This window comes from Canis aureus, chromosome 31 (assembly GCF_053574225.1).
Source record: "Canis aureus isolate CA01 chromosome 31, VMU_Caureus_v.1.0, whole genome shotgun sequence".
NCBI classification, from domain to species: domain Eukaryota; kingdom Metazoa; phylum Chordata; class Mammalia; order Carnivora; family Canidae; genus Canis; species Canis aureus.
Genome location: NC_135641.1, coordinates 8,199,553 through 8,216,481, shown reverse-complemented (window position 1 = coordinate 8,216,481; position 16,929 = coordinate 8,199,553). Strand labels below are relative to the sequence as shown.

The following is a 16,929-nucleotide window of genomic DNA, read 5'->3' as shown; positions in this document are numbered from 1 at the left end:
TTACGTTGATACCAACTTCCTCTTATTTGTACTTTTCTGGTCTGATTTCCTGTCTTTGCTGACCTTAGGAATCTCCAATCTATGGCTTCTGAAATCAAGAAGGACCCAGTCTTCATCCTCTGTGCTTCCCCCACACTGGGCTGGGAGGTTCCAAGGTGGATGGCTCCTGACACAGAGATCTCAGCACCTGCTGGAGCAGCAGCCACCATGATGCAGGCCGAGGGTGTGGGGGACACCCTCAAGGGAGCTGGGGCCACTCCAGCACCGAACTTGTATGAGTGCAAAGCTTGAGCTGACAATTGGGGTAGAAAAAAAAAATGACAGAAACTCTTCCATCTTAAAGGAGCTTGGATGGAAACCAGTATCTAGCAATATGGTCTTTAGTGCTACAAATACATCTCTGAACTTTAAAATCCAAAGTAAAATTTTAGGATTTCTTTTCAATAATTTCTCCCAAACTTTTTGGAAAAAGAGGGCTGGTTGCCAGAATATAAGCAGTGGGCAGCAGAGTGGCAAGTCTTTGGAATCAGAGATCTGGATTCAAATCATCCTTGTCTCAGTTCCTCTTAGAATAATCTCAGGCATGTCATCAGTCTTTCTCAGCAAATCTCCTCATCCATAAAATGAGGGGCCACTGTCTCCCTTTGTAGGCGGTGAGGACAAAGTAAAAGTAAGTATATATGGTGCCTGGTCTCACAGAAGCTTGTATTTGTTGTGATTTGGCTGTTAGACTTTATGAATAATGCTGAAGTGCTTGTTTGGTAGTGGGGGCCATCTTCTGAATTTCTTATTTCCCAAGGCCCAATTAGGATGAGACAGACCATAAACTCAATGGGCGGAATGACAGACACTTTCCAAATGTATTAAAGTCCCATAAAAAAGTCCTATAGGTAGTTCTCCCTTATACTGCCTCCCTTCTTCTCTCTAGGGTACTTATAAATACAGTGGTCAATTAGGAAGCTATAATTATTTATAGATAGCTAAAGGGTAAATTACTCATATAACATTTTTATAGAGTGTTTACACATTTCTGAAAAGCATATAGACTTTATTAGCATTACAGAGCCAGGGATGGAGTCTCATGACTCAAAGTGTGGTAAGAACAAGCAGCACCACATTCTCTGGGAGCCTGCGAGAAATGGAATCTCAAACCCCACCCCAGACGTGCTGATGCAGAGTCTGCATTCCCAGATGATTTGCAAGCACACTGGGAATTTGGGAGGCTCTGCTCACTCCTTGGTCACTCAGGCTATGGGATGGGAAAGGTGTTGGCTGGGGACTTAGGAGACCAGGATTCTGCTGATTGCTACTCAGCCTCTGCCACTGCTGCTTAGCTGAGCACCACTGGGCAATCACATCACTTTACATGCTTCTTCCTTCCATCCCCCTGATAAATCAGGAATTGTGAAGGGTGAGAGGTTTTATCTTACCTGTCAGTTAATCAGTTAGCCTGCCACAGTGTCTGTGTATGTGTGTGTGCGCACACATGTGTGTGCATGTATGAGCATGCACACACATGCATAAGACACAGACCTCTGGGACAATTTTACACCTAACAAAATGCTCAATGATGAAAGATTCAAAGCTTTCTTGCTAAGATCAGAAGCAAGACAAGGATGCCCACTCTCAAAACGCCTATTCAACAGTACTGGAAGTCCTAGCCAGAGCAATTAGTCATGAAACAGAAATAACAGGCATATAAGCCACAAAGGAAGAAGTAAAACTATTTATAGATAATATGATTGTAGGAAATGCTAGAGGCTCCACCAAAAACTATTAGAACTAATTAACAAATTCAGTAAAATTGCAGGATAGAAAATCTACTGATTTTAGACATCGATTACCTCTCTAGACACGAACAATCTAGCTGAAAAAGAAATTAAAAAAAATCCCATTTCCAATAGTATCAAAAATAATACAATACTTAGGGATAAATTTAACCAAGGAGTTAAAAGATCTATACAATGAAAACTATAAAAAGTTGATGAAAGAAATTAAAGAAGATGCAAATAAATGGAAAGAGTCTGTGTTCATGGATTAGAAGAATTAATACTGTTAAAATGTCCAAATGACTCAGAGCAGTCCACAGATTCAATGCCATCCTTATCAAAATTCCAATGACATTTTTCACAGAAATAGAAAAATAATCCTAAATTTAGTATGGACCCACAAAGATCCCCAATAGCCAAAGTAATCCCAAGAAAGAAGAACAAAGCTGGAGACATCATTTCTGATCAAGGGATGATCAGTGAAATCAGATCAAGTCTGACACACTTCCTGATTTCAAACTATATTACAAGCTGCTGTAATCAAAACAGTATGGCACTGACATAAAAACATTACACAGACCAATGCGACGGAATAGGAGTCCAGAAATCTCTCCCTCCCACACACTTAAAATGCTGGGGGAATAATTTAGACTTATCCCAAGGGATAGGCAAAAAAGACAATGAAAAGCTTTGGTGAACTAATGCTCTATTTGTTTTGTCTTATTTTTCAGAGCTTCGGGGGAAATGAGATACAAAGAGATGATGTACAGAGTGGTAGATTCTGGGGTGAAGAAATTAAAATAGTGATACTGATGTATAATCTTACTGATCTAGGAATGTTTTTTAGAAACCTGACCTGTCAGCTAAGTCCAGGTGAATGGGTATCATCACCACAGTCCTAGGTTCAAGTTAGTGGCAATTCAGGAGGAACACATCTTGCCCAAAGACAGGAGTTTGGTGCCATGGTTCATAGCACTGGACAAGTGCACCACAGCATGCCTTGAAGCCAGCTTGGACAGATGCGCCTCTATATGGAGCCCTTACGCCAAAGTGAGTGAAGAGAGGGAAATGATGCAGAGATGAAGAGGCAGGATGTGTGTGTGTGTGTGTGTGTGTGTGTGTGTGGAGAGCCAGCTCAGCCCTCCTTCCAGCATCAGTAATATCATTGCTTCCTTTACTTTCTGCATGTGCTTCTAGGCTCAAAGCATAGCAACTCTTCCATGTGAACTGAACAGTATGTTAATTAACAACATTCATGTTGTTAATTGTCCTAGTTTTTCTGTCAACCTGCAGAACTTATCCAACATTGCAGGAGAGCAACCATCCTTTCCCTTCATAGGAGGTAGGTTTCAAAGCTCAGAACCATTTCATCAAGTCTACTTCCTACTGAATCCATGTGTGTTGAAAGCTAACCTCTGCTGCAGAGGTCAAGCTATTTTGGAGGAAGGGATTTTGTTAAATAAATGGAATGAATTAGTACTTCTAGAACCAAACTTAAACTTTATACTCAACTGCCATCTTGGAAAGTAGGCGCCCACATCAGAACTTCATATTTCTACTCTGTCATCTTAGCTGTCCTTCCTTTCATTTTCCACCTCCCACAACACCCTCCAAAAAAGAAAACAGCAATTACTTCTCTAAATTTAGTTAGACTGTCCGAAGATGCTCTAGATCCCATTGTCATCACACTCAGAAAACCTGGAAGGGCACCTGGGCACCTGGCACACAGTAGCACAGATATCCAGTGAATAAATGAATGGTCCCCCACAGGAAAGTGGACTACTTGCATGGGTATGCACTGGGAAATCATGGCCACCGTTTTCAGAAATCAGTGGGGCACAAAAACTCTGTCTCATAAAAATCTACAAGAAGAATGGGGGACAGTGCAATTCCAGGAACTTAACCAATGACCTTTAGTTAGTTCTGATGGTGCCTATAGGGATAATCTTTAAGATTTGGTCTTACAAACGCCTCAGGTTTTATTTTCAGTGTGTATGGCCACTACTTGTGCCAACTTCAAGTTCAAAGACAAGCTCTGGGGACTGAGTGTGGCTTTAAGAGGGGGTTCTACTGACAGCCTTTGGACTGGCCAAGTGCTAGTCCTCACTTGGACTCTGGGCCTAGGCTCTGACCTCCACCAGCCTTGTTGGCCTAGGACCCTGCCGCCTATGCTGTGGTCTCTGAACCTTCTTCTCCAGGCTCTAGGCTGAGGTCAGAACCTCAGCCTATGCTGGCCTCCCTTGACTTCCTGCCTCTTCTCTGTAGACCTGGGGCACTTGCTTGTCCTGTGGCTCTGGGGGACTTCCTGGACTGGCCTCTGCCTGGCCCACATGACCTAGGGGGTACTTGTCTTCTCAAAATCCACACTGCCACAAACTCTCCATCTTGAGACCATCTCAGCAATGAGTTAGGGAGAGGAGTGTGACCCAGTTCTGGTCAATGAGTTTGTTAGAGGCCTTCAGGCAAAGCTCTTCTTGCTCCTAAAAAGAGACTCCTATCAGGTCATGTCCAGCTCTAAATCTGATGATTCTATGAGAATTTCTTAGTTATAACACCATCCCCAATGCCTCTAGTCCACCACATTCACTTTATATTAATGCCTGCAGCCCTGCCTTCGAGGTTGTACACAGCCCAAAACCAAAGTAAATATCCTGCCTAGGGAGAGCTAAGGGGCCAACAGAAGATGTCTGTAAGAATAAAGAATTTTATTCCTCCACACTAACCTTACTCATTGACCTCTTTCTCTAGTTGGGAAATAAGAAGTAGTCGAGTTAATAAAGTGAATTAACTATTTTGCTTTTCAAGAATCAAAGTCTAAGCTGTTTGTTACTGATTCACCAAAGTATTTCTGAGTACTATGGATTTGAGACAGTTGAAGTCAACAGAGTTTATTTAAGTAGAATGTTTAAAAATTTTAGGCATGATAATTGTAATGTAATAAACTCAATAAAGTGCTCTTGTTTCTATGTAGTTATTCTTATATGCAGCATTATTCCATGAAGTTATTATTACATATTTCATTCTATAAAATCCAAGCACTGGAGAGTTGATTTAAATTCAGTTCGTATGTTTATGTAATAAGAAAACACTCCTGATAAATAGTTCAACCCTTTGAGTAACACCATAAAAACAAAAGAGTCATCCGTTCCATGAGGCTGATTCCACTGCAGATGCACACAGCAGTGTCTGGAGGGGAAAATTGATAGCTCCATTTCCTTGCTTCCTTCCTTCCATCTGATAAAAAGAGCTCTCCCAGCATGGAGGGGAGTGTGACAGTCTTATAAGGAGGCTGCAGGCCTGTGGAGGGAGAGGGAGCCGGAACGGGGCGCTCACCAGCTAATCCATCACACCTGGTTTCTGCATCCGTTAGAGAGCCAGACGCTGTGCAAGCACTGTCTACAAGCCAATGACCAGCAGCACCAGGCCGGCACTGGAGGAAAGTGGGCCTTCAGCACTTTCCTTCTCATCCCCAAACTGAAGGGGTGCAGCCAAGCTCCCGTGACATATGGGTGCCCATATGCTCCATCTCTCGGCGGAGCAGCGAGCCTTTGATTCACTACCCAACAGACTCAAGTGTTCCGCTGGTGCCTATCTACGTGAAAAGAGGACTCAGAGACTGAGTTCCTGGCAATGCTAATGCCCGTGAGTTCTAGGGCACAGTCTGGGTCACATACATCACGCTCTGCGTTTGTCGGGCGATTCTGGGAAAAGCTTCTTAATGTCCATAGCGGCCTTCCTATCAATCGCCCTAACATACATGAAGCCACAGGTTTTGGAGGAAATGTTTAATTTATACTAGACATAAAAGGAAAATTGGTACTGGAGCCACCCCTCATAACTAGTGACAAAGACCGTGCTTGGTGCTTAATGGGGCCTCTGTGTTATCAGGAAAATGAGACAAACATGCACATCTATTCTATTTATGTTTACTTTTTATCTGGAAAAAAACCCAGATGAAATGAATTAAGCTCTGCCACTCTTTACTATGTGGCTGTTCCGCTTGTCTGCAAGCAGATCGTGTGTCACGGGGCCTCGTGGTCCTCAGGGCTCCGGGGAAAGGAGCAGGTTCACCTCCAATGTGCCCTGAGCCTCTTCAGCTGCTTCTGGTGTCTTCCAATATACGTGACACCAGTTAAAGGGGGTAACGAATTCAATTCTCTAGTCTCATCCTTGATATATCCACGCACCCAGAACTGTGCTCAAATGTATTAGGAATGCATTTAACTAACTTTTATGAAATGGACTTAACATGACGGTTTAAAAAGATCCCCACGGAAGAACTCCAGAGGCTGAAGCTCCTACCCACACAAGCCCAAGTGAACAGCAATCACAGAGAAGAGCTCACACCTCTCCTCCAAGTGTGTCTTGTGAGCCACATTACAAACACCAACCACCTAATCAGATGTGACAAGATGCTGCCCTCCCCCACAAAACCCGAAATCACCAAGAAGGCCATTAGAAATTTAGATTTACATCCTGAATCATTAATGAGAAAGCTCACGTCAAGGGTATTTGGACCTTGAGATATTAGCTAATGCTAACACAAAGTCACAATGATGAGCGAGACACTGGAAATACTGCTTATCTTTATCTAATACATGAATATCCACTTTGGATCCAGTTTAGAGCTTATATAACAGTAACATAGTAGCCCTGTAGAATTAAAAAATGAATATACACCTACAGGGGATGCAGGTACAAAACAGTTTTTAAACTGATGGGTTGTGTGATCAAAGTTTGTGGCCCGCATCCCTGGTACAGAGCATCTACCCAGGCGGGCAGGCATATTGCTGCAGTGCTCAACTTGGCCAACGGTGCATGCTGACCCGGATGCTGGGGAAGGCTACATGAAGATCACAGTCATGCTGTCAGCAGCTAAGGACCTACCAGGCGCTGGGAGAAAGGTCTGGAATACATCCTTCCCTAGAGCTTCAGAGGGGGCATGGCCCTGCTGACACCTGCATCTCCAACTTCTGGCCTCTCCAATGGTGAGAGAATGTTCCTGTTGTTTAAAGCACTCAGTTTGTGGAATGTAGCTGTGGCAATCCTAAGAAGCGAACACCTGCTTCTTATGGGCGGCGGCCGGCCCACACAGGTCCTGTCTGCTCCAACCTGGGGGTTGTGAGAGTGGGCTCATCAGAGCCTTCCGGAGGGAGGGAAGAGGGCTGCCATCAGGACAGCAGTGGACTCTGTGAACGCAGAGAGACCCTGCCCCGCCAACAGCCTCTCATGGATGCCACCTTACATGCTACCAGCTGACTCGGGGAACCACGCAGGGATGTGGGGACCCGCCCCTGTGCTGTTAGCTTTCTGCTGCCCAAGCTGCCATGGGCAGAACGATTACTGTCATCACTTCCTTGCTGGTATACAGACCATTCATCAGTGCCCCGTGCTGCCTACAGAACGAGAACATCAATCTACGAGTCTCATGTGGGCAAACCTGACAGTGAGAGATGACCAACGGTACCTAGAGTCTTCCCCATTTTCCTTACCAAGGTGGCAGGACTATTCACTGTGACATTGTGCCTCTCAGGCTTTCTATTCTAGGCTCTCATGGTGCCTTCAGGACTGCTTCTCCCTGAAGGAGGCATCTCAGGCCATAAGCAGGTGACAACCACTTAGCCCCATCCCATGAATATTCCATGTCATTTCATGTCCCACCACATCAACACTTTGCCTTTGGCTCAAGGCAGGGGTCTGTGGCTGCTGCATCCCAGCTCCCGAGCCAGCTGTGGCTGCCCGTCATGACCCCCACCCAGCAACTTGGGGCACCTGCAACAGAACAGGCATCCATATAGCTGGTGGGTACTCAGCACCCCAGCCCCACATTATCTCAGGGAAAAAGATACATCTCTTCTAAAAGGTAGCTGGCAACTAGTCTGGATAGAAAAGATGATATTGGAAAGTGAGGATGATGTTGAAATTGGTTCATCACACGGTGAAACTAAAGTTCAAGTGTACAGATAATGGCTTAGAAAAAAATTCCCAGGTACATAGGCTGTGCCATCTCTTAACTTCAGAGTTTTAAATTTTTATTTCTTCAAAATTCACTTCAAATGAGAGACCCATTAAAATGGCCACAGATTGCCATCTGGCATCTGTTAGGGACTGAATTGCTTTCTCCCAAAAAGGATAAGTAAAATCCTAACCCCCTCGGTACCTCACAATTGACCTTTCTACAAAATAGGGTCTTTATAGAAGTAATTGAGTTAAAATGAAGCCATTAGGGTGGGCCCTTTATCAATGACAGACATCAGGAATCTTGGACACTGAGATGGACACACACAGGGGGAAGATGACGAACAGACACGGAAAGCACCATCGAGGTAGGGCACCTACTAGCCAAGGAATGCCTAAGATCGCCAGCAAACTACCAGAAGCCAGGATGGAGCATGGAACATAATCTTCCTTCACAGTTTCAGAGGGAACCAACCTTGGTGATACTTGATCTTGGACTTCCAACCTCCAGAATTGTGAGGTGCTACATTTGAGTTATTCGAGCCACTCAGTTTGTGGTATTTGTTACGGCGGCCCTGTAGTAACATGGCATCCTTACAGTAGTAGCTGTTTTAGGCAAGGGTTATTGGTGAATGCTAACAGTGGCAGGTGGAATCCTGATGAGAAACAGGGACCCACTGCACTCCCGTGGTAGCCCACAGACATGGACAGAGCAGTGAAAAATTGGTCACCGATGTGCAGGTTCCCATATGAGGTTGATCAAGATGGTGCTCTGCTTTCTTATTTCAACTTTTATACTGCAAACAAGTGTCCTTTTCATGGAGGACATGTTTTGTAATTGATACATTCACTGGTGGAGATGCTTGGAGACAATGCAAATGCTCTGTTTCTCCTAGACTCACTCACTGTTTATGGTATCCATCAGTGGATCTTGTCTGTAACAGTTACTGAGCTGTTTGCCTATTGGTGATATTCTATTTCTCTCTCTCTCTCTCTTTAAAGATTTTACTTATTTATTTGAGAGACGTAGAGAGAGGCAGAGACACAGGCAGAGGGAGAAGCAGGCTCCTCACAGGGAGTCCAATGTGGGTCTGGATCCCAGGACCGTGGGATCATGACCTGAGCTGAAGGCAGATGCTCAACCACTGAACCATCCAGGTGCCCCATCTCTCTTTTTTAAAGATTTTACTTGAGAGAGAGAGAGTGAGAAGTAGAATGAGTAGGGGGAGGGGAAAGGGCAGAGGGAGAAGCAGACTTCCTGCTGAGCAGGGAGACCAACATGGGGCTCAATCACAACTTGAACCGAAGGCCGACCCTAAACCGACTGAGCCACCCGGACACCTCTCTGTTTCCCTCTTTTATACAATTATTAATTAAAATTCTTCTGTAAAGAGCTGTCCCTTCTCCTCATTCATATATCCAATTACTTCTATCAGGATGCACTCATAGATGTTTATTTTATTCTATGGGTTATAATCCAATACTATCCTTTTGTTGCAAATTGCTCCAGCTTTGGCCATTAGGAGCTCCTTCAGGTTGGCTCCTTTGTAGCCCATCCTTTAGAGCACACTTCCTCATGTCTGGCACTCCAAACTTTTCCTGCACTGCTCTGGAATTTACCACCTCTCCAAGGATTCCTGGTTCCCTCAAGGGGGGAAAAGTGTTTAGAAACAAAGATCTGCGTCCCAGGGATGCTCATGGTTACATGGATGTCAGTCCTCATGGGTGGTCAGGCTCTCTCAGAGAACGCAGCAAGGAAGTATAGGTACATGTGCCAGCCCAACCCATCTGCCTTTATTTCTGCACCTATGTACGCATCTATGTGTACCTACCATCCATCCATCCATCCATCCATCCATCCATCCATCCATCCATCATTTAAAACTGAGTTTTCCAATTCTGATTCAACACCACAAAGCTTGTTTCAGCCTTCCTCCTTTCTAGCTGCAACCTCTCTTCTGATAGCGAGAAACTGGGCTCTCATTCCCCACCGCACATTTACATATTTGTTCAGTCCTAGTATACACACAAAGCAATCCCAGAATTGCTAACCCAAGCCCCTGTAAGAAACACATCTACTAATTGGAGTATAGTGTTTTTGTACAGTTTTGTTTGTGTGTGGTTTTTTGTCTTTAGCCTTGGAGTATCCGGTCAATATAGTGTTTTCTGAAGTTACTTGGGTAAGGTGTTTTCTTCCCCAGTCCTTCCAATGGGCTACAGTAATCATTTGTATTATAATTAAGGTGATGGGGAAGGGATGCTGTCTCTGGGATGCAGATGGAGAAGAGGTGGAAGGTGGGGCAGTAAGGCCTTCATCTGTTACTGTTTGGATTCCATTTTGGATCTCTCCCACATGCTGGATAATTTGAATTGGTTGCTTATTTTTTGGCTACGTGAGGTTCTAAACCAGAACTGCAAAGACAGCCATGCTCAAGAAGGGTTGCTTGCTCTAAATCCTGGGCCCTCCATCCCTATCTCCCTCTTCCTTCCACTGCTTCCCCACCACTCCCAGCCCATACCCCAACCATTGCATTTCTAGTTTACCCTTCCTGTCACGTAGCCTTTTAAATAGGTGGGACCTCAGTGCATTTTCCACACTAACCTGTTTTCTTCATGAATCCTACTGGCTTCCAAAGTCCAATTGTGTTTGCAATTTCTCCCTCACGTAACAAGAGTGAGCACTTCATCTCAATACACTTGACACAAGGCTTTGAGGAAAACCATGGCTTTCCTTAATTGGCTCGGTTCTGAGTTGGCATCTAGTAGCTGAAGCCTATTCCTCTTCTTGGAGATGAAGAGCCACAGGGAACTAGCGCTCAGCTTGACAGGAATTCTTGGGTAATATTTTCAAATTTCTTCTACTTCTTTTTCTTTCTCCTTTTAAATATGTAGCAGCTCAAAATAACTGGGCAGCATGGGAAATTATTTGTAAATCTCTGGAAAATTACATAGCATAAATATTTGCAAGAAAAAAGTAATTCCAAGTAAAAGTTGTGTTCTTTTGTTTTGTTATATAATAATGCTCCAGTTGTTCATTTTCTCTGTAATCAGTATTTGATTTTCAGATTAATGAGGAAGGAAGCCACTAGAGAGGAGTCAGTAAACGTAAAGATAGTTATAAAAATCTGGGAAGGAAGGCAGAGTTTTGCAAATGCAGATCTAAGGAGGAATTTGGCATCTGAGACTCTTCCCTTATTTTCATATCCAGAGAACACTTGGATCAAAACATGAAAAATAATAAAACTTTCAGATTAGGGTAATGTGGATGTTGAAGTCACATGCCATGACATTTCCAAGAGAATAATTAAATGTTTGACAGATTCTGCAAATAAACAGGTCTTTTTATATGTAAAGACAGCACAGTCCTCTGAAACCTTATAATATGATAATCATACCATCTATTGACAGCAAAGTTGCATGGGTGGGTTCACAGACTTTAGGAATATGGAAAAGGGTATGGGCAATCCATAATCAACAAGTTTATTTGGTAGAGAGACCTGGATTTACATTCTATGCCTGTCAATATATTCTGCGTATTGTGTGTCACTTTGGGGGCTTCTGTAGCATATTAGAGACAAGAGGAGTGTCCAAGTCAAGACAGAATCAGGGCTGAATCCTGGTCTGGCCACCAGCAGGCTACATATCTTTGGGCGAGAAAACCTCCCTAAGCTTTGGTTTCTTCATCTCTATAATGGGCACAGTAACACCAACCTAGAGGTGGTGTGAGCTTTAAACATGATGTGAGTGCCCAGTACAAAACAAGTACTCCATCGGTAAGCACAGTGTCGGGGCTAATAGTGAGGACTCTGGGCTCTGCTGGCATGTTGGCTCTACCACTCATTTGCTATGTGACCTTGGAAAGGTGACTTAACCTTTCTGAGCTGTTGAAGAGGGAGCAGTAATCTGGAATGGGGATAATAATCAATAACCAATTCTGAAATAGGGAGGACAATAAATGGAGGTATAAGGATCCAAGGAATTAATATGGACAGAGCTCTGAGCACAGGGCCACATGTACTGCACTCTAGAACATTGGCAAGGACAATTAGTTAGGATTACTCAGTCAGCCTACCAGAAGGACAAGGGGTAGGAGTAATGTCTTACACAGAGTACCAGGCCTGGTGTAGAGCTTTGGGGGGAGATGTGCTAGCAGTATTTGTCAACAGCTTCAGAGTCTTCAGAGGCCTACCCCATCTGTCAATAGTGTGTCAAGTGGTTTAACCCACGGTGGTCAAGAGCAAAGCTGAAGTCAAGAGGAGAGGAGCTAACACACTCATAAGGAACACATTATAGCAATTTGGCTGCAGGGAAAAAAAGAAAACTGTGCTCATGTGTTATACAAACCCTATTCTGCAGTCAGCCTGCTTCAAAATTCTTAGTTCCTCAGAGAACAAATCTTTGAGGTGAGTAAGATGCTAAAATCTAGAGTACTAGGGTGCTTGCTCCTTTGTCTCGCAATCATTCATCCTCTGGCATATTTATTTAAATTGCACATCTTCAATAAATGCTGTATTTCACCTCATGAAAAAAATCAATAGAAGGAAAACGAGTGGGCTGTTTTGTCTTTATTTCTAAACAGGCTAATAAATTATCTGCTCTCACCATACTGACACTGTGTTTCACAGGGAAATAGCTATTTGTACCTTATTCCACTTACACTCACACAGAAGAGTGCTCCCTTACCTCCCTAGGCAAGGCTTTCCCTCTCATCCTCTTTCTCCCTATAGAACAACTGGATCTGAAGATGAGACCTCCCAGGTTCCCCAGTGGAGGGAATGACACAGGCCCACACACTCTTGTATTTGATACTAAGTTCCAGAATTTTCTAAAAACTGTAAGTTTCCTTATAACCTGCATGGAGGCAAAAGTCAACCTGAAGTGACCTAGGGCTGTAAATTTAAAGAGCTTACCTCCCTTGGTATAAAAATCATATACAGATTAGAATATGATGCTTGAGTGCTGTATGGAATGTGTGCTGTTTTATTCTCATAAAACCCCCAAAATGTCTCCATTCTGAAATAAACTGGGCCCCCCAAGGCTTTCAGACACAGGACTGTGGACTTCTAGGAGAGTTATGTTCCAAACACAGCTTTGTGAAAACAACCAGTGAGAAAGGTAATTCTAGAATTTTCTTTAAACTGCTGCCTTCTTTAAAAAACAAAAAAACAAAAACAGAACTTAGGCTGAACCTCCATATTGCTGATCTCATGATATTTATTATTTATTTATTTATTTATTTATTTATTTATTTATTTATTTATTTAATTTTTGATCTCATGATTTTAAATGGGCAATAATCACTCAGAAACTTTGTCCCCAATTTTGTTTGCCTCTCAGGTGATTGCACTATAACTTATACCCTACAAGGTTCTGCAGAAAAGACTCAGTATGGCACATATGCACAGGGACACGTGGGGTTACCAAGAACACACACGTCCTTTAGGGGGGATGTATGCTCTCGGGAGCTACTCTTTTGGAAGCCTGGCCCTTTGGGACCCTCTTCGACTGGTTTTAAATTCCTGATCCATTAACCTACAAGGTGTATGGCATGAGCAGGTGCAAAGCCTCTAAGGACTCGTTTCCCATGTAAAAATTGAGGAGGATGCCACTTACTACTCAGGACTATTGGGCTGAAACAAAATAATGCACCTTGTCCACAGAAACACAGGCTAGCGATTTCCCACACCCTTCCCACACTGAGCTTCCGCTCTGGTGGAGACCCTCTCTGGGGACAGGGCGTGAGGCAGAAAGCTCAGTGTGTACTTTCTTCCATGTGGACAGGCTCAGACAGAGGTGTATGCATTTGTGGCACAGGTTTAAGCATGACAGAGTAGAAGGAAACGGGTTTGTAAGGAGGTTCTGGAGCCCAACTCAACGTGAGAAACTCTGAGGAAAACAGGTAATAAACAGAGCTGGGGACACCGCAGACAGAGGAGCCGTTGGGGACCTGGGGAGCTGGGGGCAGAGATGTCATTTAAGGACCCCTGGGCATTCAGAAGGATGGGACCTTGCTGGTTTAGATTTGGCTGCAGAATGGGAAAGTCCAGATGTTCACGGACGGTTTTAAATCATAGTTCACTATCTTGGCTGCACAGATGCCAGGCCCACCCCAGAGATTGATCTAGAATGGCATTTTCGAAGGACTCAAGATGATGTCAATATGGTCGTGAAAGTCGAGGGCAGTGCACATGGATTGACAGCATATGGTAAGACCGAGTTGGGACAGGCGAACTCCAGATGTCCCTCCCGTCTGGGGACAGAGCCTCACTGATCACGAGCGGAAAAATACACCGCGCGGGGCGGCCCCATGGCGAGGGCTTATCAGGAGCGCAGAGCGGAGAACAAACGTTCATGTTTGACCGAGTAATGGTCGTCTGCCAACCGCGAGAGTTGCCAGCATTCTCACCTGGGGCTTTCCCATTCCTGGTCGTCCTTGTCTCTCTCTTCTTTGGTGTCTCCCGAATGCGGGTGTTTCTGCACGATGCGCATCCCGCCAGCTTTCACTAAAATGAGAACAAAGTGGGGAGTGATCAGCCTGGCAGTGGAAGGGCCCAGGGGAACCCGCACGAAGCTTTCGGCTGCCCCACAGCCACCAGGTGGGCCACATCACCCGGTGGCCACATGGATTAGCCACAGCGGCTGGTGCCCTGGTGGGACATTCAGCACGCCGTGCCAGGCAACACCATCTCTCACTCCAGACCCACTTAGAAACCTTCCAAGGCTCTCGCTTGCTCTGTTGGTTTCTTACAGGGACTTCGTAAGAGCAGAGGTACAAGCAGAGTATCACCCACGGGGAGAGAGTGGCTGCTTGCTTTAGCTTCTGTGCATGCTCTTGATGCAACAGGGTCCCACCTAATTCCTGTTCTGTGACATTTGCTCAAACACTGGTGATGCTTTTGATGGGTCTATCCAGCCCTGGGTGACACGGGACAGTCACAGAGCCCACACTGGCGGCAGCCAGTCATGTCTGTGGCAGCCTTTCCCAAAATGTGTTGTGAAGCTTCAGTACTAGCACACTTCTAAAAATGGTCTTGTTGACATGTAATTCACATACCTTTTTTTTTTTTTAAGATTGTATTTATTTATTCATGAGAGACACACACAGAGAGAGGCAGAGACACAGGCAGAGGGAGAAGCAGGCTCCATGCAGGGAGCCCAACGCGGGACTTGATCCCAGGACCCCGGGGTCACGCCCGAGGCTGAAGGCAGATGCTCAACCACTGAGCCAGCCAGGTGTTCCAATTGCAATGGTTTTGAATGTACCCAGAGTTGTACAAGCATCACCACAGTCAATCTGAGCACACTGCCATTACCCCAAACCAAAACCCCATCCCTATTAATGGTTGCCCCCCAATCTCCCCACCCCCAGCTCACAGCAACCACTCCTTCCAGTTTGCTTGTTCTGTGTACTTGACCAGCTCCTTTCACTCAGGGTGAAGTTTCCAAGGTCTACCCATGTGGCAGCCTGTGGCAGTCCTTCATTCCTTTTTATGGCTGAATGACATTCTACTGCACAGACAGACCACATTTTATTTATCCCTTCATTTATGGATGGACACATAGCTTTTTCTCACTTTTTGAGTATTATGAATCATGCCACTGTAAACAACCTGGTACACGTTTTTGTGTGGATATATGGACGTATGCCCTCTTTTCCTTGAGTGTACACCTACACAGTAACTCTGTGTATATCCTTTTGAGGAGCTGTCAAATGGCTTTACCAAAGCCATGGCACCATTTTACATTCCAACCAGTCCGAGCATTCCAATTTCTCCACATGCTTGTCAATGCTTGCTATTGTCTAACTTTTAAAGTACAGCCATTGTAGTAGAAGTGAAATGCTATTTTATTGTCGTTTGATTTGTGTTTCCTCAATGGTGAATACATTAATACTGCTTTGTAAGAAAACAAACCAACCCCCCCCCCCCCAAAATGGGGATTCTATGATCTGTTAGTGTGGGAAATGCCAGTTTGAACAAACTAAATGGGTTTCCTCAAGAGATTTTCTTGGCCTCTAGCATGTTTTGTAAGCTCTAGGAGGGTGTATAGAGTGTACCATCTTTCTCAAATTTATTTGATCCCAAAACTGCCCCCCCCCATCCCAGGAATGCTGGTTATCATCCTTTAGGCCTATAGTCTTCCACAGAATAGAGTTTAGAAATGCTGGCCTTATATCCAAAGAGCCAGCCTCATGTGCTGTCATGGGCATTGGGGTTGGCAAGCTACTGCACATCCTGAGCTACAGGGTTTTGGACTATTTAGCCACTGCTTTAAGCCTTTTTTTTTAAGCCTTGCTGCTTCATCTGCAGAAAGGGGTAAGAGCTGCATCTTAAGATCTTTAAATAAGAGAAGCTGCTGAAACCTTTCCCCTTTGTGATGGTATTTGGAGATGGGGCCTTTGGAAGGTGATGAGGTCATGAGGTTAGAGTCCTCCTGAATGGGATTAGGGCCCTTGTAAAAGAGACCCTTCCTCAGGCCCAGCCCCAGCCCCCTAGAGGTGCCTTGTCCTCTCCCCCATGTGAGGAGACAGTGAAAAGATGGCTGTCTATGAACCAGGCAGGGAGCCCTCACTAGGGGCCCAATCTGCTGGTGCCTTGATCTTGGATTTCCAGCCTCCAGAACTGTGAGCAATTTCTGTCATTTATAAGCCACCAGTCTGTGGTACTCTGTTATAGCAGCCCGGAACGGGACGAAGACAGAGGTGTTGGCTGCTTCCTGGCACAGGTGAGTACTGAAAGAAAGCAGAGCCACGTGAACCGTGGTCACCAGCCCCCAGGTTTGTGGCATGGGGCTCTCAGTGCCACATCCCCCCTCCTCAGGTCAGCTACCACCCGGGTGCCATGGCACAGCTCTGATCACACAGACAGCCAACTTGTCAGGCCATGTTCGCTGGCGTGACGAATTTGATTGGACCCCAATGAATTAAGAAAAGTCCAGGACAAGTCTCCTTAGGATGCGAGAGGAAGGAGAACATGAAAAACACCCTCAGGCTCACACACTTCGAGGTTATTAGTTTTCAATTTCCCAGGGAGAGTTTGTGGGGCTTTAGGAAGCTGACAGTGCTGGCTTCAAGGCCACCAGTCCCCAGCAGCAGTCTGCTGGAAAAATGCAAAGCAGAGGCCAGATAAGATAAAGGACTCTGTATATCCATGCATCTGCTGCCACCACTAATTCTTTTCAAGGGGAAGTTCTGCTTTGAAAA

General features: G+C 44.9%; 1 protein-coding gene and 1 long non-coding RNA gene across 4 annotated transcripts in view; one reads left to right on the top strand and one right to left on the bottom strand.

Moving 5' to 3' along the window:
• The window catches only part of LOC144302316 (uncharacterized), a 55,243-nt gene extending 50,524 nt beyond the window's left edge, over positions 1–4,719 (top strand). The window contains exon 3 of the long non-coding RNA XR_013369165.1: positions 69–4,719. This is a non-coding gene — a long non-coding RNA (uncharacterized LOC144302316). The remainder of the gene's footprint in view (positions 1–68) is intronic.
• Positions 1–16,929, bottom strand: part of DAP (death associated protein) — a 65,311-nt gene that overhangs the window by 39,006 nt on the left and 9,376 nt on the right. For all 3 annotated transcript variants that reach the window (XM_077879573.1, XM_077879574.1, XM_077879572.1), the window contains exon 2: positions 14,134–14,230. In XM_077879573.1, the coding sequence (XP_077735699.1) occupies positions 14,134–14,230 (97 nt within the window). The remainder of the gene's footprint in view (positions 1–14,133; positions 14,231–16,929) is intronic.